The sequence below is a fragment of the Enoplosus armatus genome, chromosome 7 (genome assembly GCF_043641665.1).
Source record: "Enoplosus armatus isolate fEnoArm2 chromosome 7, fEnoArm2.hap1, whole genome shotgun sequence".
NCBI lineage: Eukaryota > Metazoa > Chordata > Actinopteri > Centrarchiformes > Enoplosidae > Enoplosus > Enoplosus armatus.
In genome coordinates this window covers 8,148,365-8,174,351 of record NC_092186.1, presented here as the reverse complement: position 1 = coordinate 8,174,351, position 25,987 = coordinate 8,148,365, and the positions used below count along the sequence as shown (strand labels likewise).

Here is a 25,987-nt window from a genome sequence, read left to right as displayed (position 1 = left end):
GCCAGCAGGTCAGTGAAGCACAGATGACATCACAGTTATACAACCTCTGCTCTCCGCTTACACAACGCTCGCTCTGCGCTACTGTTGCAACCGCCGCTGATACACTAGTGTCAGTGGTTAACATTTTCCTTCCTCCTCTTATTTTCCTCTCATATCATGTCTTTTTTTAATTTCCAGCATCCAGTGTTTCTTTTCGTCTTTTTTCAGTCTTGGTCTGCGTTCCTGTTTTTGATGCTTGACTGTTTTCAAGATGCTGTAGAGCAGAAATGCAAATGCTCCCTGCTTCTGTCTTTTAATAGGCACTAAGTGTGTAGATAAATCTTAGATAAGGCACCCATTCTCTGTGACTTAGTTTTATCAATTAATCGAGTCACATGCAGTGAGCAGTAAAATAACACTGCATAGCTTAAAGTCAATGGGCCATAATAAAACCTACTCCTCCTCTTACTGTCATTTTTTCCCTTGCGTGTCTCAACATGAAAGTGTAAATACTCACAGTGCTGACTTCCTTTCCTTGTTTTGATGAACTTGGCAGTAAGTTCATTTAAGCCTCAACACAATTTGGGTTTTTTATAACAATAGCATATGTGCTGACTGGGGTTCCCCTCACACATATGCTCTGTGTTGCCATTAAATCCTCAAAGTCTGTATTTTATGTATTTTATTCTATTAGTTTATTGAGACTGTCTTTTTAAAACATGTTTTGTTCCTTCTAAAATTGGAACAGTAGTTTTAGGTGCTGTTAAATATGAAAGCAAACTAAACAAAACAAAGCAGAAATAATCAAATCAAATCAAGAAACAGAGCTCCATTTTTGTGACGTGTGGTGGCTTGGTTTGGTATTTTTGGGACTTTATGCTGTTTGGTTTAACCAAATACTGCTCACAATGAATACAATTAAACTCATTTTGTGTGTATGTATTATATTAGCTAATAAAACCTAAGTATAAAAACTGAAACATTTGTTGGTATGAATGGAAATGTCACGTGTACCATGGTACGTGGAGAGTAACACTGAAGGGATTTTCTCACCATCGCAAATAGTTCCATTATGGTGAGAAAACCTCCCACACAGGTTCTGACGGTAACTGGTTCATGAAATAAATGGGTCAAATATTTAGGCTAGAGACCCAGCGGGCTTTCGCATTTTAATTTGACAATCTATTGTGGGCCTACCTGCGCAAGGAGAATAGTGGAGTCAAGCGATAGGAAGAATACATCGTCTGTCAGTGACGGGCTGAATCGATGACTGTAGATGTTTTAATTGACCTTTAAAAGCATTATATGTGCGCCATCAGTAGTTGCAATGAATTCATGACTGTTGCCAGTTGAGGTGGGTGACGGTGATAGCCAAAGGGAAAATTCTGCTCTATTGCCCAGCTGTTCAAAATAGTGCAGAGCCGTGTATGCTACCTTTTTACTTCCACTGTTATCCTTAGTCCCCCATACTGACCTCCTCTACCCAACCCTGGCCTTTTTTGTTTTTCTGGTGCAGTCATTAGCTAAAGTTGGATAATTGGACAGACGAAATAATGACACATGCCATTTTTGGATGCAGTTACAAAAGCTCAGCCTGACTTCTGCATTACTTTGTGTTTAGCTCGGCTGTTAAAGCAAAAGTTCGTCACAGTGTATCAGGGGTTAGCTGGCCATCTGGAGTCGTAGGAGAGCACACGTGGGCATAAAAAAATGTCTGCCATATTAGACTGGCCAGGCATATTTATATGCAGTGGGTAAATTTAATCACATCTCATGTGTCCATCTTTTCATCTTAGCCAACCCCACTTTTATACGCTTCATTCTGCCTTTCATATGCTGACGGACACACTGATTGTGTTGTGTGGAATTTGCAACCAAGTCGACCTAACAAAAAGGTTTTATGGTGCCTTCAGTACCTGTCAGAAATGTCAGAATTACAAGTTGTGCATGTATGAACAATATAAACATGGATTACTTATGATGGGACCTCTGTTGTCTTAAATAAGATGATGTATAATGTTTATAGATGTGGAGCATGGAAACCATGTTGAGAACTGATGGCAACAAGACAAAGAGTCGACAGCCACGCCAGCAGCTCTGTGAAGCAGTACTTAGGCACAGCGGTGCTTTGAGCTAAATGCTAACATCTACATGCTAACATGCTTAGTTTAGCGTGTTGTGTACTTTGAAACACTAAACACAAAGTGCAGCTGGGGATGATGGAAATGTCATTAGCTTTGCAAGTATTTTGGGCATAAACCAAAGTACTGGACAGATATTGATAACATTACAAAATGAGGTATGGGACTTACTAATGACAACATGTGTGTTTTTCTAACCTCTTATAGACTCAGATGTTGCTGCCATGTGCTACACTCACACCCGAAGCAGACGAAAAACTCAGCTCATCCAGGACCTTTTGTCAACTTTTTTCCCTCTGATTGAGGAAACTTTCAGTGACTGTCCTCCAAGACTCACAGAGCTCCACCACCACTATCACCCAGTCCACACAGTGTCCACCCAGACCCTGTCTTCATCCAGCAACACCCTCCTCATCCTCTCACAGGACTGGCTGTACTGTCAGTAAGGTGAGACTTTGATTTGTTTTGAATTTGCCTATTGCTTTGAATCCCTCGGAGGTGATGAAGCTGTTGCAAGTTGTTATTTCATGTGGTCTTTTTTCCCCCAAAGGTTCATTCACAAATGTCTACCTCACGATTAAAAGACCCCTCTGCAACACAGCGACCCTGAACAGGATACAAAATGACCTCGAGTATTGACCGGTGAGTCAAACATTTTGAGTTACCTGCCTTGTTCATGTTGTTTATAAAACGTCTTTTAAAACACTTTTTTCTCTCTGACCAAGTGTCCAAAAATCACATGTATTCAATTTACTGTGATGTTTTTTACTAGATGAATGACTTAAAACAATTGTTTATCACAATTGCCATAAATTATCTACCGACTAACTGCTTCAGCACCAGATAAAAGAGGATACAGTGTCTATGTGTTCAGTTTTATTCTTTCCTGCTTTTACCTAAACATAACACTCTCTTATCAAAGCGTTAATAAAATATTATTGGAGAATGAATATTAGAAGATCTCCTTCAACGGTTGCTTTGTTTGCTCTGCAGGGATGACAGCAGTATCTTTGATGGGTTAATGGAAGAAGATGAAAAGGACAAAGCAAAACGGTAAGATCCCCTGTGGTTTGTGCTCAGATCAAAGTCATTCAATGTTATTAAAAACATGAGATTTTATGTTTGTGTGATCAATAAAGCTTCACTAAGTAAGATTTCATACATGAAGTAGATGTACATCAGATTGCCCTTTCTTCCTAATTAAGTTCTGCCTATTTAACCAAAGCCCAAACTACTGTATGTTATTCATATTGTTATATATATATTTCAAACAGTGTGTCCCGTAACAAGTCTGAGAAGAAACGCAGAGACCAGTTCAATGTCCTTATCAAGGAGCTGGGTACCATGTTGCCGGGCAACACCCGGAAGATGGACAAGTCCACTATTTTGCAGAAGAGCATCGACTTTCTGCACAAACACAAGGGTGAGGAACTCTCACGGCAGCCGGATTGTCTGCTTGTCGTAAAGATTCGCACATCTGTGGGTCACACTCTTCAGCTGAACCTGTTTGTTGACTCGTTTTATGTCTCGTTCATCAGAAATCGCTGCTCAGTCAGAATCAACTGAGATCAGACAAGACTGGAAGCCTCCTTTTCTTAGTAATGAAGAGTTCACTCAGCTGATGTTGGAGGTGAGCTTAGAGCACCGCTAGACATGGAGCACAATAGTCTTTCCATTTAACTTTTTGTTTACATTAAAAGAGTTTATTTTGTTTCCGTCAGGCTTTAGATGGATTTTTCCTTGCTATTATGACTGATGGGAATATAATCTATGCCTCTGAGAGTGTGACGTCCCTACTTGAACACTTACCTGTGAGTATAACGTTAATTGATTAATAATATAGTCAATATTACAGTTTTAGAATATTTCAAATCTATGTCAACTGTGCCACCTGCGTGATACAGTGTTACGGGCTAAATGTTTAAAGCTACACAGGCTCAAACATTCATTAGTGTTTATATATTTGATGTGTTTCAGTCTGATCTTGTGGATCAGAACCTGTTGAACTTCCTGCCCATGGGGGAGCATTCAGATGTGTACAAGGCTCTGTCCTCTCATATCATGGAAGGAGAGACACTGACGCCTGAGTATCTGAAAAGTAAGTGGAATCTTTTATTTCCATTGGTCTTGTTATGCTACTATATTATTTTACTGATATATTTGGTTATCCTAAGTCTATTATTTTCTTCAATTCTTATTTTTGTGATTTCTTTTTTTTTCCAGCAAAAAATCAGCTAGAGTTCTGTTGCCACATGCTTCGAGGGACGATCGACCCCAAAGAGCCCCCTGTGTACGAATATGTCAAGTTCATTGGAAACTTCAAGTCTCTGAATAATGGTGAGTTACACTCCTGTACACAAATTGTCTGAAACTCGAGTAGAGTTTTCTTGGCCCGCAAAGTTTAACTTTTCTGTTGTTTCATTTGTCACCAGTGCCTAACTGTACCCGAAACGGTTTTGAAGGAGTTATCCAGCGATCGCTTCACTCTGCCTTTGAAGACAGAGTGTGTCTCATAGCAACTGTGAGGCTTGCCAAACCGCAGTTTATCAAGGTAAGAATCAGCAGCCGTTCCTCCACTTCTCACTTCTCCTTTTGTCAGGTTGACAGTCATTCGGCTTCATGTTTCAGGGTTTGAAGGAGATCGTTTTAATTAGGACAGGGATCAACAGTAACGGTTGCCCAGTCACCCCAGACAAGCACATTTGGGCTCCTGTCAAGCCTTATGTTCAGGCCCCTGTTGGCAACCACTTTCCCTTTATTTTAAAACACTTTATCTCTTCCCCACTGTGTAAAATCTTTCTTCCCGCTGAGTTAAAGAGCTACTGTGGATTTTACTGACTCTGCTAGAAATTGAGTGAGGGACGATTACCCATCAGCATCATGGTAATAACTACTAACTCAGTGGAACCTGAATGAATGAGAAGCAAAACTTAGTGAGGCAAAGTAGTGCTGGACAAACCGGAGATGGTAGTTAAGAAAAGCTGTGGTACAATGAACGCCGCCCTTTTTAGAGAATATGACTCCTTAAATCTGGCTCACTCTGTTTCCTACGTGTTAATAATTTAATATTTTTAGTATATGTATTTTTTAAATAAACGTAGATAATGTCTAAATACATTCTACACTTCCACCCCCACATCTGTCCCTCACAGGAGATGTGCACTGTAGAAGAGCCTAATGAGGAATTCACCTCCAGACACAGTTTAGAGTGGAAATTTCTCTTCTTGGACCACAGGTACAGTTCTCTTTTTATTTGTCAATATCCCAAAAAACTTTTTCATTGTGTAAAAATGTATTTTTTGCTTGGCTGTTTGTGTTATATGTATTTATATAGTAACCCTTTACCAATGGATCATTTATTACGGCTGCTTTCACTCCTAACCTGGTTGTTTCGGTTCAAATTCAATCAAACTCTGGTCCAGACTTAACTGGTCTGAGACCACCTGAAGAGTTGAGTTTTTATCTGCTTACAGTTGGACTCTACTACAGGACTGTGTAAGAATAGATGTGTGTTTTTAGCAGGAATCCCAAAGCTAATATTAAATGCAGCTGCTGAGTGTGAAATCGGTCTGTATAAACGATGTATAGCCTGTGTGTTCAGCTTGACACGTAAAGGACAGTTAAGTGCAGCATAACCTGCTGCCAGTCACCAGAATTAGATTTTTCTCATGAGGGTACTGATGATGGAGGATGACATCAGTTTCCTGTCAGTCTATACGACTTCGAATCAAATCACACAGTAGTAAATGATCCCAAATCCCATGATTTTTTTTGAAGGTGTTTTTCACGAAGCTCTACTGTTGTCATCGGAGATCTCAAAGTTGCTAGGAAAATGTAGGAAAAACATGCCTGCCATTTTTTTTTTTTTGTGTTGAAAGCTTTATGATAATAAGCCTCTAAATGATGGTGTGTGATCAGTATGTGTGCTTCAACGGGAACAAGGTTTGCTGAGGTCTTGTGACTCATCTCAAAAACATTTTCTCTGTTTGCCCAGAGCTCCACCCATCATCGGTTACCTCCCGTTTGAGGTCCTAGGTACATCAGGATATGATTACTACCATGTAGATGACCTGGAGACACTGGCCAAATGCCATGAACACTGTGAGTACATCTCTCTCGGACTGCATTGAACTAGTTGATCCACGATTAGCAGCTTCTTTTTGAGCTTCCTCTGCCTCCTTGTGTATCTGCAGTAATGCAATATGGCAAAGGAAAGTCCTGCTACTACAGATTCCTCACCAAAGGGCAGCAGTGGATTTGGCTTCAGACCCACTACTACATCACCTACCACCAGTGGAACTCCAGACCAGAGTTTATTGTCTGCACACACACTGTTGTAAGGTATGTGGAAGATTTACCTAAAGATATTTGTTTTCCTAGATACAAGAGTAGAAAAACGCACCATTATAAGTGTATTTTATTCACTGTCTTTGCTCTACAGTTATGCTGAAGTAAGAGCAGAACAGCGCAGAGAGCTCGGAATTGAAGAATCACAACCTGAGATCACAGCAGACAAGGTAAGACGCAATTGTTGGATGATGGATCAGTAATCTGTGACAATGCTCTGTATGGAGACCCAGAGCCGACACTGACTACAGTGGCTTCCTCCCTCTCCTCACAGCAGTCCCAGGAATCAGGCTCTGAGTCCCAGCTCAACCCTTCCAGCCTGAAGGAGGCTCTAGAGCGCTTCAACCATAGCCGGACGCCCTCGGCCTCGTCTCGCAGCTCACGCAAATCCTCGCACACCGCTGTGTCTGACCAAGCCTGTAAGCACCTTCAACAAACAGCCGGTCATTATCAAGCAATGTGACACCCCAACAGCGTATCGCTATGTCTGTTTTAATCTGAGCATCCTGTTTGTATTTCCCTCTCAGCATCACAGATGAAGCTTCAGGGAGATAGGAGTACACCAGGTCGCCAGTCTGTCTCGGCCGTGGAGATGACGTCACAGCGAAGATCATCTATCAGCAGTCAGGTTGGTGAATGCACAAGAACAGAGTCTGGTGTAAACAGGCTTTAGGTGCTCTGAGCTGTTATTCATCCTTTTTTATTTGGTGTATTAATTCTATCAGCAGTCGATGAGCTCCCAAAATACAGGACAGAACATGGCTCCATCCATGGTTTCACAACAACAACAACAACAACAGCAGCAGCAGCAGCAGCAGCAGCAACAACAGCAGCAGCAGCAGCCTCAACAGCAACAAGTTCAGACCAGCCAAGTAAGATGTTTATCTCACTTGTTTTAACGACTAATTCATGTCTTAACTTAGGTGCCAGGCAGACATCTTTTGATGCACCCCAAATCTTGCTAATCTTGTCAAATAAAGTCATTATTGGGTTCATTGTTAAACATAATTTTAATTAATAATTGTATGCCATGCCATGGTTTGATTAATGAAAAACAGCAACAAAAAGTGGTGTAAAGTTGTTTAGCAGGTGGTATTGTGTCTCAAGCTCCTGATAAATAGGGATAGGCATTGAAAAGGTGTGAATAATTCATTTACCAATTCTTATTCAGGAGTTAATTTATTCCCTAATGGAAAAGATAACATACAGAATTTGTACGGTTTCTTTTATTGATTAATCTTTGTTGAGCACAAACCAAACTGCCTTATTGAAAAGAACCTATTCTAGAAATTTAAAATTAGTCAAATTTGTAAGTACACTTGCTCTGGACCTGGCTCAAAGTTGCAACCCAAATATGATTAAAAGAACCTAAAATAAAATGTAGAATTAATTTTTTTTCAGTCAGCTGAGATCTTACTTTTGAATGAATTGCTCGCGCTACGCCAGATACAAATGTTCTCACATTTACCGCCTCAGCAGCTGCTTCCTGCTGTGTCCTAATGTTGTTGTTCTTTGACAGTCAATGGTGCAGTTCTGCAGCCAGCTAGAAGCCATGCAAAACCTGAAAGAGCAGCTGGAGCAGAGGACCAGGATGATTGAGACTAACATTCAGCGGCAGCAAGATGAGCTTCGGCAGATCCAGGATGAGCTGCAGAGAGTGCAAGGACAGAGCCTGCAGGTGTGTGGCAACAGCCAAATAAACAGATAAAAAAACAACAGCCAAATACCCATATCATGTCTTTGCTTTTTTAATTTATTGTTTACTTTACTGTTTGGATGGATGTTTTTGCTGTCGTAGTTTCAGAGGGAATCTGTGCTGTATGTTTCAGATGTTCTTGCAGAAAGGAGCTGGAGGACTAAGTCTCAGCTCTGTTCAGATGGCCCAGGGGAACGCCGTGCAGCAGGGGGGAACGCTCAGCATGCAGGGCCAGGTGGTCTCTGCAGGGCCTCTACAGAACAGCATACAGCAACAACATGGTGTCCAGCCCCTGTCCCAGCAACAAACACTCCTACGGGAACAGAGCACAGCACTGTCACAGGTCAGACAAACTAAATAGTTTTCCCTGAGCTGTTCATTAAACACACTCACTGATGCATATTATTATATTATTATTCTTATCTTATCTAAACTTCAGTTAGTTTCTTATAGATTCTTCCATCCAGTATGTTATTAGATCTCCTCACTTTCTCTGGTTCTGTGTATTTCAGTCTCAGCGGTCGTCTCTCACTCTTCAGCCTCAACAGAATCCACTGTCAGCGTCTCTCTACAACACAATGATGATCCCTCAGCAAAACCCTACTAACGTGGTCCAGATTGCCACCAGCCTGGCTCAGAATACTGGTCCCAACACTCCCGCTGTGGCTACATTTGCTCAGGACCGTGCAGCTCAGATTAGGTTTGCATCTTAGTATTTTATTGTCATGGTTACATTTCATATCTTACAACAACATGAATTTGTTACTAAGGAGTGTAAGTTCATTGATTGCACCACCATGCTGCTACTTAAATTTGATGTAATGTTACAATGAATTTCAATAATTTGTGCAATAGTGAAAACAAACTTTATTTCCATGTTTCCATTGCCCACTTCTGACAGGTTTCCTGCTGGCCCTCAGCTGCTCACCAAGCTAGTGACAGGACAGATGGCATGTGGGGCAGTCATGGTCCCCACAACCATGTTTATGGGCCAAGTGGTGACGGCCTTCGCTCCTCAGCAGGGCCAGACCCAGACCATCAGCATTTCCCAGCAGCCTCAGCAGCAGCAGCAGCAGCAACAGCAGCAGCAACAGCAGCAGCATCAGCAGCAGCAGCAGCAGGAGCAGCAGGTACAGCAGCAATCGCAGGTCACAGCCATGCAGCCAGGGCAGGCTCCATTGGCCCAGCAGCAAACACAGTTCCTACAGGTAACACTCAGATGGAAATGAACCTGTAGGCTGCACTTTGTAACTTTTGGTTTTGGCTCTAATGGAATGATTAGTGTCAATTCAAATGTCCCTACTTTATTAAGATATTTGTATGTTTGCTTCTCAGTATCAAAGTTCTCATCCGTAGCAGCCACAGTGAGTTTGTTTTGCCACTCACTGCAAACCTTCTATAAAGTGAATCAAAGGGGTCATAATTTGAAATGTCCAAACCAAAATGTTGCCTAGTGCAGTTTTAAGTTAAGTCTTGACTTACTGTAAATAGCTCAACAGGTTAATTTCCTTCCTAAGATCCAGCTAATCTAAATGTTTCACTTAAGGCTCCTCGGCTTCTTCATGGAAACCAGTCCACCCAGTTGATCCTGCAGGCAGCGTTCCCTTTGCAGCAGCAGGGTACCTTCACTGCCACAACCCAACAGCAGCAGCAACAGTTACAACAACAACATCAACAACAACAACAACAGCAACAGAAGCAGTTACAACAGCAGAAACAGCAACTGGCCCCTCACAGGGCAGATAGTTTGTGTGATCGCTCTGCTACGCAGCCACAGTAGCTGGCTAAAGCCAATCAGAAGTGTAGTGAGCCAAACCCAGGCGTGGGTGTCTTTGTGACAGGGGTCTAAAGACGAGTTGTGCTGAAAGCGCAGCACTGAGACCATGCCTCAGAGGCTGAGAAGTGATTGGATGGGCAGGCTGTGGCTTCCCTCCCCTCACAAGGATCTTTTGCTGTTTGCACTTAACTCCTGAGCACTGAGTGCTGCAGAGAGACCAGGACTGGGCCCCCTGTGGCTCTGGCAGTAGGCTTTGGCTACGGGTCGAAGCCTTTTCTCCAAGAAAACAGGGAACCACAATCCCTGTAATGGACTCCCCCTCGCACCCCTCCCCTGGCCCTCTCCCTGTGTGTTTTAGTGTGTGTGTGTGTGTGTGTGTGTGTGTGTGTGTGTGTGTGTGCTCTAGTCACCCTCACAAGATTATTTTATGCAGTGAAGCTTCTCTCGAGCTTCAAGGACGTCCTGCAGAACAGCCAGATGCTTGTTTGTTTTGGATGTTTTCTCCTATTCTTGTTTTTCATGTAAAAATAATTATGGGTCAGAAAATATTTTTAAGAATGTGGTGTAGAACTTTTACTGTACAGAACATCATGTGTAATATATTATGTAAATACAATGAAAAAGAAAGAACTAATATTTTATATGATGCATGAAATGAAATGCAGTCTGTTATTTGCAGCTTTGAATATGCTTTTTTTCTAGTACTCTACGAAAAAAAGATCTTAAAATGCTCAGTGGCTGATATTTTCACAGACTTCCTTCCTCCTATGGGATGCGTTTGTGTGTCTGCATAGCAGACAATGCCGATGCTGCTTGTTGTGTCACAGTTTGTTTAATCCTTGACCCATTTTTTCACAGAATTTCATAATATTGTCAAAATGATAGAGAAATGTTTTAAAGTATTTTTAAGCTTTTTAAGATGTGTTTAAAATCTGCACACTAAAGACTAAACTCAACTTGAGCCAAGTATTGTGAATGAAGACCACCAAGGTTAAGCTAAATATATGCAACAATAAGATTTGCCAACGTAATCCTTCATATTCTTATTTGTTAATTTTTAGCACTTCTGCTGAGATCCCTTCACTTCAGAGCCATCCATAATGCCTGCATGAAAAAGAGGGTGCATTAAGTCTATAAATATTCATCCTTTAAAATATAGTGACATTTTAAAAATGTGACGTCAGACCTCTTCACCTGTGGCTAATATTCTCACACTAAGCTTGAGTGAAATGATTTGTGTTAGCATGGGGCTAATCAAATTACTTCCTCATTGGCCGTCTGCTCATCCATCCGACATTTAGCTTCTTATCTGGGTCAACAGGGTTAGGAGAGCAATCCAGACGTCCCCCTCCAGTTCTTTCTGGGGGACTTCCAGTCGGCCCTGTGCGAGTCCCAAACCACCTTGACTAGCTCTTGGAGAAGCAGTGGCTCGACACCGAGGTCCCCTCATATCTCTGAAATCAGGCAGACAGAGGCCAGTCATCTGCAATTTCATTCTCGTAGTTACTAACCCGTGTTTAGTGGTCAGAAGTAGCTCGTTTGTCTCGTGAGAACTTTGCTTTGTGGTTCTCTGTCATGCTTTCATAAAGCAGCTGCATTACTTAAGCTAATTCATCTAAAACCTCTTTGCATTTTCACTCACCCTCACTTGAACCTGCAATAATCGATTTTTAGCCATTTGGGGGGCAGCGGAAACAAGCTGTGAACGTAACACTGACATATCACCTTTCTACGTTGATATAGCAGTTATAACCGTCGCTTATTTACACATCCAGCAGATACGGAGCAACATTAGCTTTCATTTAGAGTCATGTTTGTGTCTACCCGACAAATGTAAGTTTAATATTCTCTCCTTTTAGCTCTGTTTTTGGTCTCCACCAACTCCTGAGGGAAATATCTGGCTCTTTTAGCTGCCAAATGCTCCACTATGTTCACCAGCTAGTTGCTAATTTTGTCTGTCTGCTGATTGGTGCTGGGCAGGATTTAAAAGATTTTCCACTGAAAACAATACTGAGAGTGAAACAAAACAGTAAAGTTGGGCCTGAAAACCAAAACTGAGCTGAAAGATGCTAAAAAAAAACTGCAGAGTTGGGTGAGTTCATCACTGTGAGCGACGACTTTCAGGTACAAGTAGTCATGTGATCCATTGTCTCACGGTGTCTGATGATAGCGTGTGCATCTCGTAATGTTCGAATATGATGTTCATAATGGAGTCCAATAGTTTGAGTTTATTTGAGTCTGTGTGAAGCGCTGAAAGAGTAAAACATTATTCACCCTCTGTGCAAAATGTGAGTGATGCACCATAGAAGTTGTGCATGGTTTAAGTTCCACAGTTATAAGCCGCGTGAAGGCCAGCTCAGATTGTGTTTGAACATGTAGAAAATTTGTTTTAAGTTCTTTCAAACCTAGTTTCCTCCTTGGCATTATGGTGATTCAATTTAACTCCAAAGTTGTCATTGTCTGTTTCAAATGTTTAGTAAGTGTCACTTTATTAGGGAATTGCTCCCATTGTGAATTTAAATTTCTAATCACTCATTACAGAGTACATTTGGCTTGCATCATATTTATGTAATTGGTCTTTATGATCCATGGCACCCTAAAAAGGCATGTTTTAGAAGAAACATTTTTTTCTGAAAAAATATTTCAGCCCCCAGAAAGAAAATACATAACCCTCCCCTCTTTTCGGACTCCACCTCCCCCTCTAATACTTTTCATACAGTCCCTAATACCTGTTCTCTAAACTGAGCTGTTTCCGTGCTGCATAAAGTCCTATAAAGACTGCATCTAGTTAGAGTATAGGTAGACTATAGACCTCATAGTCTGGACCTTTTATAAAGCACTCCTCTCTCTCTTCCTCTTAGATTAAGTTGAGATGCAGCAACACATATCAATATATAAACAAGACACACAACAGTTCTCAGCTTAAAACCTATAGAGTGGACCTGGTCCCGTGCTACATGCAAACAGCACTTTGGAACGTGATACAAGTGGTGCAATAAACCTTCAAGAATGTAATTAAATATCATTAACACGAATATTTTGCATGAGGAGACGTGTGGCTGTGAGAGACTTTGCACAATGTACGATAGGACATAAAGTAAATAAGAGAACTCAATTATTTTTCTATTTGCCGGAATAGACCTCATTGAGCTAGCATACATACACGACATCAAACACAGTAACGGCTCTGCTTTTAAATGTTAAAACATAAAAATCAAGGAACATGAAGGATCTAAACGAACTGTGACATGCACACAAAGACTGTTGGACTTATTTCCCCCCCTCAGAAAGAGCTGGTTACTTGTTGGTTTATGGTTATGCAAAGACTTTGTATCAAATTCAAGGGTTTTGAAGCTTCGAGCATTTTAAAAGACGACACTAAAGTTATTAGTCGGTCATTGCCAAGTCACAAAAACATGAGGGGGAAATGTTTTGTTATCCAAAGAGCGGGAAACCCCAGAAGGCGAGCCCTAAATGAAAGGACACAGTGCATTGTGTTAAATGTTGTGTAGTTCTGATGTACACACTAGAAACTCTGAATGTCTATTGGTGTTCTCTCTCTGTTTTCAGTTCATATTTGTGTGGCGTTATTGTTTGGCTCATGAAATTTACTGCCGCAGTACACCCGATGTTATTAAAGGGTTAATCCACACTGAATCCCACAGATCCTGGTCACACCTGATTCAGTGATGTCAGAGCAGGTGTTCACCGCACCTGCTCTGACGTCACCGTTAACGTTTCAGCCCGGAGAGGTCGGGCTGGGTATCGTCCGAAATGTTTGGTACCACTTTCCTAAAAAGCTCCCTGTATATGTTTATATACATATATAGTTAAATATAACTAATGTATTTATTAACAGTTAGTAAATAGTTAACTAATGCTTTATAAACTATTAATAAGAACAACATTTGGGTTGCCAGGCTGTGACAACTCCCTTTGGCCTGTTAGACCATTTATTTCTATTATAAAAACGATCTGGGGGAAAAATCTGTAGCACTTACAACTGCAGACTTGATGGATTCAAATGCTTTATTAATGCCTTATTAACATTTATTATTGCATTATTACCAAATCCAAAGGGTAAACACCTGGTGGAATATTGAACAACCTGGCATCTGGAAGTGACCTTGTAACAGGGCAGAAATTATTTTTGTTCATTAATCTGACACTTATTTTCTATTAATCTATTAAATGAATAAATCTAGTAACGCCCATAGCAGTTTCTCAGAGCTCAAGGTAACATCTTCAAGTGTCTTATGTCCTAAAATATTTAATTTACAATAATACAAAGCAGAAGAGAAAGGCAGCCTCATATTGTAGAAGCTGGTTAAGCAAATACATTTCTGCTTGAAAAATTACTGATTAATTAAATTATAAAAATAGTTGCTGATTTTTGCTTTAGTCGATTGACTAATTGTTTAGTTGATAAATCGTATCAGCTCTTTTTTCTTCAATGAAGCTTTAGTAAATCATTGATTAACCACTAATAAAGACATTAGTTACAACTCAGAACTCTTAAAAGATGGCCATATTAGAAAGTGGTACCACGTTTTTGATACTTTGCTAATTCAGGAAGTGACTTTCAGTACCAATAACACATTTAGGATTTTCTGGCCTCCTCGCTTCACTGTGGATTTACCCCTGCAATGGAAAGATGTTCAGTTTATCTTCTCCTGCTGTGAGGCTCCAGGATGGAGGATTAATTTTGCACTCTTCACACCCACTACTGCCACCTGCTGATCAGCTTTAGGCCACACACCAGTTAAATAAATAAACTTAGATCAAACATTGGTCACATACTGCTCCGTAATTCATGAATTAGTGCTAAAAGCACTTTTCACAGCCGTGTCTGCTGCCCTGCATTTATTTCCTGAGCCAAACCATTCATAAATTAAAACATAACCTTTTACAGCAAATGTATCAATCGTTTGCTCCCCTTCAATTTCAAAATAAAACTGTAATGAAACGTCTCTGGTGTTCTGTTGAATGTAGTTGTCTTTATTACCTTTATTTTATGGTTTTCTGAGGACGTCCATTCAGCCACTCAGCTCAACACAGAACAAATGACTGGTTTAGAAATCAGACAACACATGAAACATCTTTATTGAGCATTTCAGATTCATAGGCATTTCAACCAACCTGTATCACAAACAGAAGTATTTCACAGCTGGGCACAGCCTGTCAAATATTGACAATGCAGCTTTAGCCTGTTCACTTAAAAAAATATTTCCATTCCTTGTTAATAGTGACCTCTCCCACCCATCCTGTTTCTACAGTACATGTGCTTAAAAAAGGAAAGAAATGAAGCTAAATAAATAGAAACCACTTTAAATAAAAGGTGAAATTACATTGCCGTGTTCAGGTGTCACTGTAACTACAACACAGCTGCTTATGGCAGAAGGAGTGACTCATACTGTTTAGAGTAGGATAAATTACACGGTGGTGGCTGTCATTCTGTACCTGATGTAGTCGTTGGTTTTGTGATTCGGGGCAGCAACAGTGGAGGCAGCGAGGTTCACACTGCACATGGCTTTAATCAATGAGGAAGAGTGAACCTGTGGGAGAATCTGTGGAGGCGACTACTAGCCTTTGTTCAACATGATCCACGTTTTGTTATATAGAATATGACGTACCCCGATCAATATCTCCAACACGTGAGTAGCATTTTGAAGAGGCGCACATAAGCCATTATAAGTTGCGGCGTAGCTCTCTGGGTACTGCACCTACACAGGTATGGCGACACCTGGACACAGAGGTATTCTAGTGGTTCAGGTCTCTGTCTCGCTGAAACGCCGTCATGTGTCGATGACAGCTCTGCCTCAAATAAAATCTCAACTTAAATCAGATGTCAAAAACTGCTTAATTATGTGCTGTCGGTTCTGTTTTCAGTGGTTTCCCTCGCAGCGGGAAATTAAAATCTTACATAAAGTAGGCTCACTTATTATGTGACTTTAGGTGATACTCGGAGAGGAAGGTGGTATAAACAACCAAGCCAACTCCTGAGAGGAGGAAACTGGCAGCTCGGTCCTGGGTTACTATTCAGTCAACAGTCACCCGACAGCACTTGGGCTCACGTTAAATAGACAAAAAAAAAAAAAAACCAACCCATTCAACATTTAAAAACAAAAAAAGGCAAAGATATTTAACAGACTTGGTGTCTAACTGAGATGGCTAAATGGGAGGGAAGTACTGCACGTCTGGCTCCGTTTCTGAGCCACAGAAGGTTTTAGAGATGGGCAGCAATCAGTAACAATCCAGTCTTCTTTTTCTCACACACTTTGTGACGAGAATAAAGCTCTTATAGAGAGCTACACCCCCCCCCCCTCCTCTCCTAGCCAGCCTCTTTAACTCCGTGTTTTCTTCTCATTGAGATTTTTTACTTCAGACTTTCTGAGAGGTTTCCTGGTTAAATGTGAATCGAAGATAAAACATTGGTTAGTTAGCAGTCAACATCTACTCCTCCCACAAGGCTTTGATGTGTACCACAGGCCAAGACTCTTGGGAAATGTTATTTAATGCCAACAAAAGAATGTGGAAACAGACTGTATGTGGCTAGGAGATGAGGAGGAGACTTTAGCTCTCTGTTTAGCCTGTCACGCTTTCTGTTGGACACAAACAGAGTCAAAACTACAGTCTCTCTACAGCAACTTAACCAAATTTTACACGTATGTACAGAGTAAACCTGAAAGTCTTTCGTCCAATTAAAATCCAGCTTCTGGCTTGATGAACAGGGCAGAGAAGGCAAACGCCAGAAAAACAATCCCTCCAATGATTGTTACTGTGGAAGCAAAACAAGAAAAAAATATAGTTATGTTAGTATTATACATTTTATTCTTATTTTCTCAACATGATCTGTACTGTCGTTTAGCGGTGGTCCTTGCCACTTATAAATTCGGTTATTACCTACGAACATCTTGTAAATAATTCAATACGGATGAATCCTATATAATCCTGTTCTTATTCTGTGTGTAAGTTAAGTTAAGATCTCATCTGTGTCAAGAATGAGATCCATTGTGTTTTACAGTGACTTGCTTCTTCAACAGATATAATTTGAGAATAGTGCATTACAAGGATGGACTGTAATCATGAAAATAGATAACAAATCTGCTTTAAAACCCCCCCAACAAAAACCACGATCTTACCTGTTCTGACAGATATTTTCTGGGCGATCATTCTCCCTCCTATCACAGCCAGTCCTGTACACAAACAGTGTCCAAGTGTACCACCCACTGCAACTCCAAATGGATCCTGGAAATTTAAAATAGTGCCTTTCATGTTGATGTTACAGAAAATTATACTTTCCCTCTCCTAAATATTTAATCAACAGTGTATTAACACAGCAGGGAGGGGCAACTTGCCATTTGTGGTATGGCTGAAAAAGATAAAGGATTTGTTTTGCACTGGGGCCACCCAAGGTGAAAATTCAGACACTCTTTATACTTTAAGATATATTATATGGTATTTAAACACACAACAGTGTCCCTTAGAATGAATGTAACAAACCTCCCGGGCAGCTAGAATAATGGTGGTCAGCTGCGAGCGGTCCCCCCACTCTGCCAGGAAGGTGAGGGTGAGGGCTTGGATGAAGATAGGTGAGATGAAGCTGTGCCACTTTCCCTGAGGCACGGTAGTCCCTGATCCAGCCTCCACATCTGGACTCCCATTGATCTGCTTGGACCGCTGGAGCTGGACAGACAACAGAAGACTGTTTTATGTTTCACTCTTTTTCAAGCAGTACGCATAAAAATGCCAGGGTTCACTTACTTGACAGGACACAATTTAAGATTTGATCAGAGGTTTGGTTAATTATCTGGGACACCTTTGATTCATACTTATTTACTTACTAACCCATAACAGCTGCGGTTGGAACAGTAAAACCTCTGTACTCCCATGCAGCCTGGTGATAAGAAACAGCTTCAATACAGCTCAAATTTTTAATTTTTAAAACATGCCCCTGGTAAGAGTAGTAAAAATGAGTCAACGCATTATATTTGGATGAATTCATTAATTAAATTTCCCATTTAAATCTTCAGGCTGACACATGAAATTCATCCGTTTCAGTATTTCCTCTTTGCCTGTGCAAGTGGCACAAGATCTCGTGCTTCCCTGCTGATAAACTCAGCGAGTAAGAGAAACGGTACCCACACTCAGGGCGTTTATGTGCCTGCTTATATAAATTATGTATGTTTACTTATTGTCACCATGGGGTTGTACTACTTGAGTTTCTTTCTAGGTTTTAAAGTAAAAACATTGGCTTACCTCTTCATCCTTCTTCTTGATCTCTGCCTGCACCTCCTCCAGCTCCTCCTGGCCTTCATCGGGACTCATTCTCAGCCCCTCTCTAAGCATGCGAACGCCAAAAATGGCAAACAGAGCGGTGGACACATAGTATGTGTAGATTCTCGGGATGATGGTGGTGGCATACCCAAACAGCACTGGAGGAGGTGGATACAACAATTACTGCATTATTACTCAGTGAGGAGATGGAGGAAGAACTCTACATTACAGTTGCATGAAAAACCAAAATATCCACTTCTACGAACCAGAGAGACAAGTCATGAGTCCCAGGGCCAGCATAGCGCCTGCCAGGACGGTGAGACGGTTGTAACGCATGGCCATGATGGCTGCAATGAAAAATGTCTTGTCTCCCAACTCAGACACGATGATGACAGAGATAGAGGCCACAAAGGCATGGATGAAACCCAGGTTTCCTTTGCTGGAATCATCTTCAGAAATCACTGGGCCCACTGGAAGGGGACTTGAAGCTTTCTGCAAAGAAAAGAAACACACAGCGACAGTCAGCTAAGTTACACACAGTTTGTATTAAAAGTCAAACTGTCCTGGCTAGCTTAATATCGGGGCCGATTGGCTTAAGAACATTATTTAAAATGTAAACGGTCTGATGGCAACATTATGACCGCGTGGCCCGCTCATGCTACCACCAAAACGTATTTATCTTTACTTTCCTTAAAATATTTGCTTTGCCAGCCATATTTAGAGATGAAAGACTAACTTTACCCACTTGCGCTAACGCTACACCCGGAACACGGTGTGATATGTGCCACAGTTAGCATGTGCTAGCTCGGAGGCGCTAAGAAGCAGCTGCAGCACCGGCGTCAAAACCGACGACAATAAAAGGTTTAATTGGTAATAATGAAGTTGAAGCTCTTACCTCTTGTGGGGGTTGCTCTTTGACAGCTGCTTTGTGCTCCTCTGGAACAGCAGCAACTCCGACCGACAACAAAAACACGGCGGCGAGCGGAAACAAGACGCACATCACATTTCTATCAGCCCGTCCGTCTCCTCCGCGGACTATGAGAGGCATTATTGCTTCCAAAACACCGACCAACGACAGTTCACGCTTTAATATGTCTTCCGCAAATCACTTAATATCATCGGCAACAAAACTGGCTAACTTCATATTAGCAACCTACACATTATGAGGAACTCCTCGGCAATACACGTCACGATCAAACCGACCGAGCCAACTCAGGGCGGAAGTTAGAATCTTGCTGCCGCGTTTAGGACCAAACGAAAGAGCTGATTGGGCGGTAAAAAGACTGACGTCAGATTATAGGATGACGTGCTCACAGGACAGCTCAGTGATTGGACAGTCTTCTTGTCAGTAACAACTTCATGCAGCTATAGTTGAAAATGAGTTCAATGCTTGAAAGACATACAAGGAAAAAAGCGACCAAGCTATCATGGTAGGTGGAATGACACCACAGGCCATAAAATACACTAATTAAAAAGACTTAAATGTAATAACCCTTCAAATGCAAATGTACCAACTACTTGTTAAATGTTTATTCAGTGGTTGCAAGAACCTCTAACCACTTCAAAAATCTGAATGATCTGTGATTATTTTACAATAAATATTAATATACAAAAATGCATGTGCTCTGTACACTTTAACAATTAAAATAATTGTATCAGTTATTTAATCAGTTTTTCGGCCAAAGGTTGAAAATTTAATACATCGCCATCATTTCTCAAATCCTAGTGCACACTCCAAATATACCCAACAGGCAAATAGGCAAAATAATTAAATTTAAAAAGTATACACAAAGTAATTAAACATGAAACTGATGCCACTCCCATGCTTAGTTTTCCTTTTATTAAATTAAACTTGATTTTATGTTGTAGTTTGAAATATGTATTAAAAAACAAAACAACTTCCCACTGTTTGTACAACAGCAGGATATTGCCATTGCCTCCATGAGAATAATGCTCAGTTTCTCATATTAATATTTATTTTGTGTCACAATATACTTATGATATTTCTCTTGTTATCACGATATATCCACTTACTTTAACAAAACACTTCCCACTGGTATGCTGTTACAAATAGAAGATTTTATATGTGGCTATAACAGGGAAAATATTCAGTCAAAGCCTCAGTTTCTCTGATTTACATTTTTCTTTCTTCTTATTATTTTTTAACAACATAACTTATCTTATGTTACAATGAGATACGTTTGTTTGTTGTAATAGAAAAATGTGTCATTATTACATGAATGTACCTCATTACAACAAAAACAAGATGTTGTACTGAACAAGGGATTTGCGGTGACATTCCTCATTTCTTCACATCAGTCTGTAAGAAACGGCTCACCTCTCACCTGAAGAGACCTTTGCTGTGGAAGAATGTTTCTGCAGCATTGCCATGCCCCACATTCAGCTCCATTCAGTATTGTCCTGTTGGCTATTGAGCAGTTTCACTTGGTCAGGAACACCTTGTCAATCAATGCTGAGAGAGAGGTGGATTTTGCTCCTACACCTTCAGATGCTGCTACGTCTCTGACATTTTTCTAGAACGCAAACACACACCATTCACATAACAAAAGGTATAAATGCTTTTCTGCGCCTTGGGTATGACTCATATTTGCTAATGTAAAGGTCATGACAAAGCTGTGCTGCCAGTGCCTGGTTGAAAAGCACATAAAGGACAATTAGCCACCAGGTGAGAGATATGCCTCCAAAAACCAAGCTCAGTGAGACGTAGATCAGCAGCTCAGCAAAGTAATGCGGGCAGGACACCAGCTCGAACCAGCCGCCCTTTGGCACTCTGTGAGCCAGCGTCTCCACTGTTCCTGAAAGACGCCCAAAAGACAACAAACAGAAAACACATCAGTCCCTGTGTAATTGATAGGCCAGTGGTTATTATGCATCTGTGTTAAGTTAAAGCTGCACCAATCAATATGTTTATGTGGATCATGTGACTACGTGTAATGGGACAGATGTTGCTCATTGTGATGAACCCACAGAGAAGGATCACCAACTCTGCAGTTCAGAAAGTGAGAAGTAGGGTCATTTTCTCATAGACTTCTATACAATCTGACTTATTTGTGCAACCAGTGGAGTCACCCCCTGCTGGCCATTGGAAAGAATGCAGGTTTAAGGCACTGTGCATTGGCTTTACTTTTCAGACCCAGAGGTTGGTGGATGTCTAAATTGCAACAGTTTACTCCTAATAACAACTTTACATGGTGATAATATGTCACATTTGTGTTTTCAGCTTGTTTTCCTGCCAAAAGAATAGAAAAACAAACAACAACAACAAAAAAACAATGAATGCAGCTGTAATGTAACATGAATGTCACTCTGAACATTATGTATGCCTCTACTTTTTTTCAGTGATTTTTCAAATCAGTGTGCTGTTTAAAAGAAATTACCTCACAACAATAACACACTTTTGACAACAGTAAAAGCAAATATGAGGCTCGCTGCGATTTCCTCTCATAAGCACACTTAAAAGTCTCTGCAATCTGTTTTATGTAGTCTAGTCTTTATGTAGAAACCAGTGGTAGCAAAAACACCTACAGAACTGCACAAGCTTACCTGACTTTCCAGTGCGAAGCCTGGCCAGCAGGACCATGGATTGATGCTGCATCAGTGAGGCCACAATGAAAAGTGCGTTTCCAGCCACATGAAACCAGTCCAGCTGATAGAGGAGACTTCCAGTCCCTATAAAAAACAACAACAAACATCAACATCACACAGCAGAACAAATGAATAATAAATAAAGAGAGGACTGAGTTCAGTTTAACCTTTTCCCAGACGATCCGAACAGAGCACCGTCAACCCCAGTACAACGTAATACCACACACCGAACACATACTGCACCAAATGTATGGCTCCATCAGAGAAAACGCTGACAAACAGGCACTCCAGCAGCCTCCGGAGGGAGTGGACGCAGAGCAGCAGCTGCACCAGCAGAGTGGACAGCTGTGGGACTACAAACAGTATGAATACCATCAGTATGAATCTAACAGGAAGACACAAGCTTTAACAGAGCCTTGGAAAGTGAGCCTACCTTGGCTGTCAGGGCTTGGTACACCTGTCAAAATGTCTAATGTGCCGGTCAGCCATGATGGGTATGACCGATGCTGGAATATGAATTTCAGGTACAAGGCCAGAAGAAGACCATTCCAGCCAACAGAGATGGCGTAGAAATGCCAGAACCACCTGAGAGGAGACACAAGTAGCTCAAGTTAGTGTCTTCAATTTAGTTAGCATCTACACATTTACGTTTTTCAGAGGTGAACGATATAATTACACCAGTTAAATATATTACTCGTGTATAAATAATACACGTAAAAGTTATAAACACATTGTATTACAGCTTACCACGTTAGCCAAGTTGTTTCCTAAGTAACAGTTACCTTTTAGGAACGTCAAACACACGCAGCCAGTCGTCTCGTTTGAGGTTTTGTTTGGTTTTTCCGTACCGAATAAGGTCCTGAAATAACACGTAAAGTCGACATATTTCATATTTTCTCGGCAGGTATGGTGAGATTTTGTGAGCGCAGAAAGCTACAAGGAAACATAAAGCCAGGAAAGACCACAAAACATCAGTTAAACTCAAGCCGACTGAGCTCCCAATCATCTTCCAGCTCCGCAGGTTGTGGTCCTTGTTTTGTGCTACACCGAAAAGAGACCGTCGGAAAAACGGTCACAACGGTTCCGGATGAAACGTGATGACAGGGAATGCCAAGAAATTATTTAATCGTGATAATTTAATACTTTGCAGGGTAATTGTGTGAAACACGTTATACTTTTTCAACATTACATTCAGACTTGGTAAACAATGTTAGAAAATGATACAGCAGATGGCAGCACCTGAATCTCACCACAAGCCTGGACCATCCAGTCAGGAGCAATACATTTCTACAGATGAGAGTCAAAATGAATGAATAAAACAACTAAAAAATGCCCATCAGAAAAAAAGCCCAGGTTGACATATTCAGTTTGTTTTGTCCAACCAAGAGTCTAATATTATTTAAAAAAATCCAGAAAAGCACTAAATATTCACATTTGAGACGCTGGGACCTGTGAAGTGTTAGCATTTGTGCTTCATAAATTCCTTACATGATTATTTGATCATCAAATTAGTTGCTGGTGAATTTTCTGTCGATCAGCTCTCTGACAATTCATCAATTAATCGACTAATCATTTAATCTCTACTTAAGATTAACAACCAGTGACGTAAAACGCAAGTAAAAGGTCTGCCTTCAACATTTTACGCAATTAAGAGTAGATAAGTTTTATCAGCAAGATGTACTTAAAGTACTACGAGTGAAAGTACTTATTACACAGAATGGCCTCTTTAAGAGAGTAATATTGTTATAGACATGATATTGTTGATTATTATTACTAATTCATTAACTTTAAAGCTGCAATTTAATGGTATGACTGATTACATTACAACAAATTACAACTACTTGATGCTGTTGGGTAGTTCAATCTATAGCAATCTATTGTAGCTTATAGGTTCATCATATGTTTTATATGCAAACTTGTTAACTACAGATAAATGTAAGATGTGCAGATAAATGCTGAGTAAAAAGTATTTCCCTCTGTTTTGTGTTTTATGCGGAAGCGGTTATTCAAAGCAATTCTCTGGATTCAAAATCTGGCCCACTCCATCACACTTTGATCTTCAGGACAGTGCTACCAAACATGATGTCCACTGACCTCGTGGCCTTGGTGTTTCACTCTTTTTTTTTTTTTTGGTTCACAAGTCACCTGCGTGTTCCTCCTCTCTACAACACAGTAATGTGTCAAAGGAAAAGAAGTGTGTTTTTGTGAAAGCCTTGATAATGCCTTTGAGGCTTTCGATTCCAGGATGCCTCTTAGAGGAGCACAGCATCCTGTCTGAGGAAGTGTGGACTGTTTCCTGCTTCCCTCCCTCCCCTGTCCTCAGTGTCCTCCTCTTTCTTTACCGTGCCAAGAGCTGGACCCTCATCAGGCCCCCTAAAGATTACAGTCAAGCTGCTGCTACGTGGGCACCGTAAAAAATACCGTAAAATAAGATTTGTATTGCAGAAAATTAAGCAGTACAGATTCAGACACAGTCTGAGGAAAACAAATCCAAAATGTCAGAGAGAAGGTTTTGATGTAACACAAATGTATGATACACACAGACAATTGTTTGCCCTGTTTTATTGGTACTGTTTTTACTCTTATTATCTGCTTTTTATTTATTAATTTATTTATCATATTAAATACATTGGGTTTTTTTAATGTAGTGGCTAAGTGGATAATGTTTTTCATATTGTCAGCTCTGACTTGTATATGTGTTGTTGTTATTTGTCCCTGTGCATGAGTGACCAAACCACTTTCCCCTCTGAGTATTAATAAAGTTATCTAATCTTGTCTAATCTACTCCGCACATTTCCTTCATACAATTCTTTTTTGATTTTTAGTCATGTAAATGCTACATACTTTTCCTCCTGTTGTACTGTGTCATCTTTTCAGAGTGAACACACAAACACCCCTCACCCCCCCCCAGTCTCTCTTTCTGTATCTCTTTGAGTGCACAAATGCTACGTGCCCATTCTTCCTGTATTAAATTATGGGACACTGACTTTTGAAATCCCTCTTGTGATCTCAGAGCATAAACACAAACAGTGCCAAGACAATTCACAGCTTTTTACTACCAAAGACTTGAGAGTAGGAGTTGTTTTCAGAAGTGATTTTAATGCAAACGCTCTTTTTGAATTCAGTACTATAGAGAGCGACCTTCCCTAGCTCTTATGAATATAAAGTATTGTCTTCCACACAACCTCACACATTTCCATTCCCAGTCTTTCCTCCTTCTTTGACTCCCCCAGATTCTTTAAAAATCATCTTTTATGTTTGTCTTTGAGTGGGCCAGAGTTCAAAGCAATCGCCGCACGGTGAATGTGGAAAACAAGAGCAGCAAGAAAAATGGAAAATGTTCTGTTTCCAGCTTTTCCAGAGGTGCATTCAGTGTGGAGTGCCCTCCAGGAAGTGTTGGTTCGGAGGAGGGTAGGCGTAGGCAAAGAGTCCCTGTAGAAGTGGCCAGCCCAGGAAACATGTGGATGTAGCATGCAACATACAACACCATCACCCCCCTTAACCCTCCTGAATCCATGCCAGCATCAAAACACGAACCTCCTCCTCGTCAGGTGAAATGCTGCAGAGGAATTTTGAATTCCTGTGAAAAACATCATCATAAACAGACATGGTCTGGTGCAATTTAAGGTGTTGCATTGCTTTTATTTTTCCAAGACAGAACTTAAATACTAGAATGTAGACTTCATATGTGGCTCTAATCTCCAAACCTTAACATACAACTTTGGGCTGGTGATGAAACCTGATCCACTGATTTATGTGGCCCTTTAAGAGGAGTTCAACCAGCTAAAATTCTTCATTCAATCAATTAAAAAACAGCTACTTACTACTACTGTTGTGGTTCATCAGCATTGTTTTTGGCTGCAGGTGGACACAAACACGACTACAAATTAATGTTAATGTTGCTTCATATCTACTGGATGTGTGAATAAGCAACTGTTGTTAAACAACTAGTTTGCTGTATCCATTTAAAATGTAAGTTATGTCATTGTTTTCAGAGCAGGTTTAAACGAAAATGGAATTAAAATGAACCAAATGAACCACCAACCTGTAGTTTAACTTTTTTATTCAAATTGAATCAAGTGCTCAATTGTTTATTTCATCTTTAACGTTACAGTCGTGCAACTATTTGTTCCTTTTCAGGTTCCACCATTTCATTTGAAAAAC

At 40.6% G+C, this 25,987-nt stretch overlaps 3 protein-coding genes across 3 annotated transcripts; 1 reads left to right on the top strand and 2 right to left on the bottom strand.

The window, feature by feature from the left end:
• The first annotated feature begins 2,742 nt into the window (after positions 1 to 2,742).
• clocka (clock circadian regulator a) lies at positions 2,743 to 10,526 on the top strand. The gene is made up of 20 exons (XM_070909635.1): positions 2,743 to 2,762; positions 3,114 to 3,173; positions 3,395 to 3,543; positions 3,659 to 3,750; positions 3,842 to 3,931; positions 4,098 to 4,218; positions 4,344 to 4,457; positions 4,553 to 4,671; positions 5,273 to 5,355; positions 6,115 to 6,221; positions 6,314 to 6,461; positions 6,562 to 6,637; positions 6,745 to 6,886; positions 6,995 to 7,095; positions 7,196 to 7,286; positions 7,988 to 8,145; positions 8,297 to 8,506; positions 8,676 to 8,863; positions 9,065 to 9,371; positions 9,710 to 10,526. The coding sequence occupies exons 1-20, from the start codon at positions 2,743 to 2,745 to the stop codon at positions 9,941 to 9,943; spliced, it is 2,610 nt and encodes an 869-aa protein (XP_070765736.1). The 3' UTR covers positions 9,944 to 10,526.
• Positions 10,527 to 15,019: 4,493 nt separating this feature from the next.
• tmem165 (transmembrane protein 165) lies at positions 15,020 to 19,335 on the bottom strand. Its single transcript, XM_070908739.1, has 6 exons — positions 19,113 to 19,335; positions 18,484 to 18,709; positions 18,200 to 18,375; positions 17,444 to 17,626; positions 17,083 to 17,188; positions 15,020 to 16,718 (listed from the first exon to the last, which is right to left on the bottom strand). Exons 1-6 carry the CDS (start codon positions 19,263 to 19,265, stop codon positions 16,642 to 16,644), a joined length of 921 nt encoding a protein of 306 aa, XP_070764840.1. The 5' UTR covers positions 19,266 to 19,335; the 3' UTR covers positions 15,020 to 16,641.
• A 559-nt stretch (positions 19,336 to 19,894) lies between these two features.
• On the bottom strand, positions 19,895 to 22,829 carry srd5a3 (steroid 5 alpha-reductase 3). Its single transcript, XM_070909429.1, has 5 exons — positions 22,606 to 22,829; positions 22,257 to 22,408; positions 21,991 to 22,176; positions 21,782 to 21,907; positions 19,895 to 21,033 (listed from the first exon to the last, which is right to left on the bottom strand). The coding sequence occupies exons 1-5, from the start codon at positions 22,827 to 22,829 to the stop codon at positions 20,774 to 20,776; spliced, it is 948 nt and encodes a 315-aa protein (XP_070765530.1). The 3' UTR covers positions 19,895 to 20,773.
• Between the last annotated feature and the right edge of the window lie 3,158 nt (positions 22,830 to 25,987).

Coding starts and splice junctions, on each gene's coding strand:
- clocka (XM_070909635.1), top strand. CDS start 2,743: ATGACCTCGAGTATTGACCG. Junction 4,458..4,552: donor CTTCAAGTCTCTGAATAATG/GTGAGTTACACT, acceptor ATTTGTCACCAG/TGCCTAACTGTACCCGAAAC. Junction 8,146..8,296: donor TGCAAGGACAGAGCCTGCAG/GTGTGTGGCAAC, acceptor TGTATGTTTCAG/ATGTTCTTGCAGAAAGGAGC.
- tmem165 (XM_070908739.1), bottom strand. CDS start 19,265: ATGCCTCTCATAGTCCGCGGAGGAGACGGACGGGCTGATAGAAATGTG. Junction 17,627..18,199: donor TCAAGAAGAAGGATGAAGAG/GTAAGCCAATGT, acceptor TTGTCTGTCCAG/CTCCAGCGGTCCAAGCAGAT. Junction 16,719..17,082: donor GAAAATATCTGTCAGAACAG/GTAAGATCGTGG, acceptor TTGCTTCCACAG/TAACAATCATTGGAGGGATT.
- srd5a3 (XM_070909429.1), bottom strand. CDS start 22,829: ATGATTGGGAGCTCAGTCGGCTTGAGTTTAACTGATGTTTTGTGGTCT. Junction 22,177..22,256: donor ACCAAGCCCTGACAGCCAAG/GTAGGCTCACTT, acceptor TACTGTTTGTAG/TCCCACAGCTGTCCACTCTG. Junction 21,034..21,781: donor GCTTCGCACTGGAAAGTCAG/GTAAGCTTGTGC, acceptor GGCGTCTTTCAG/GAACAGTGGAGACGCTGGCT.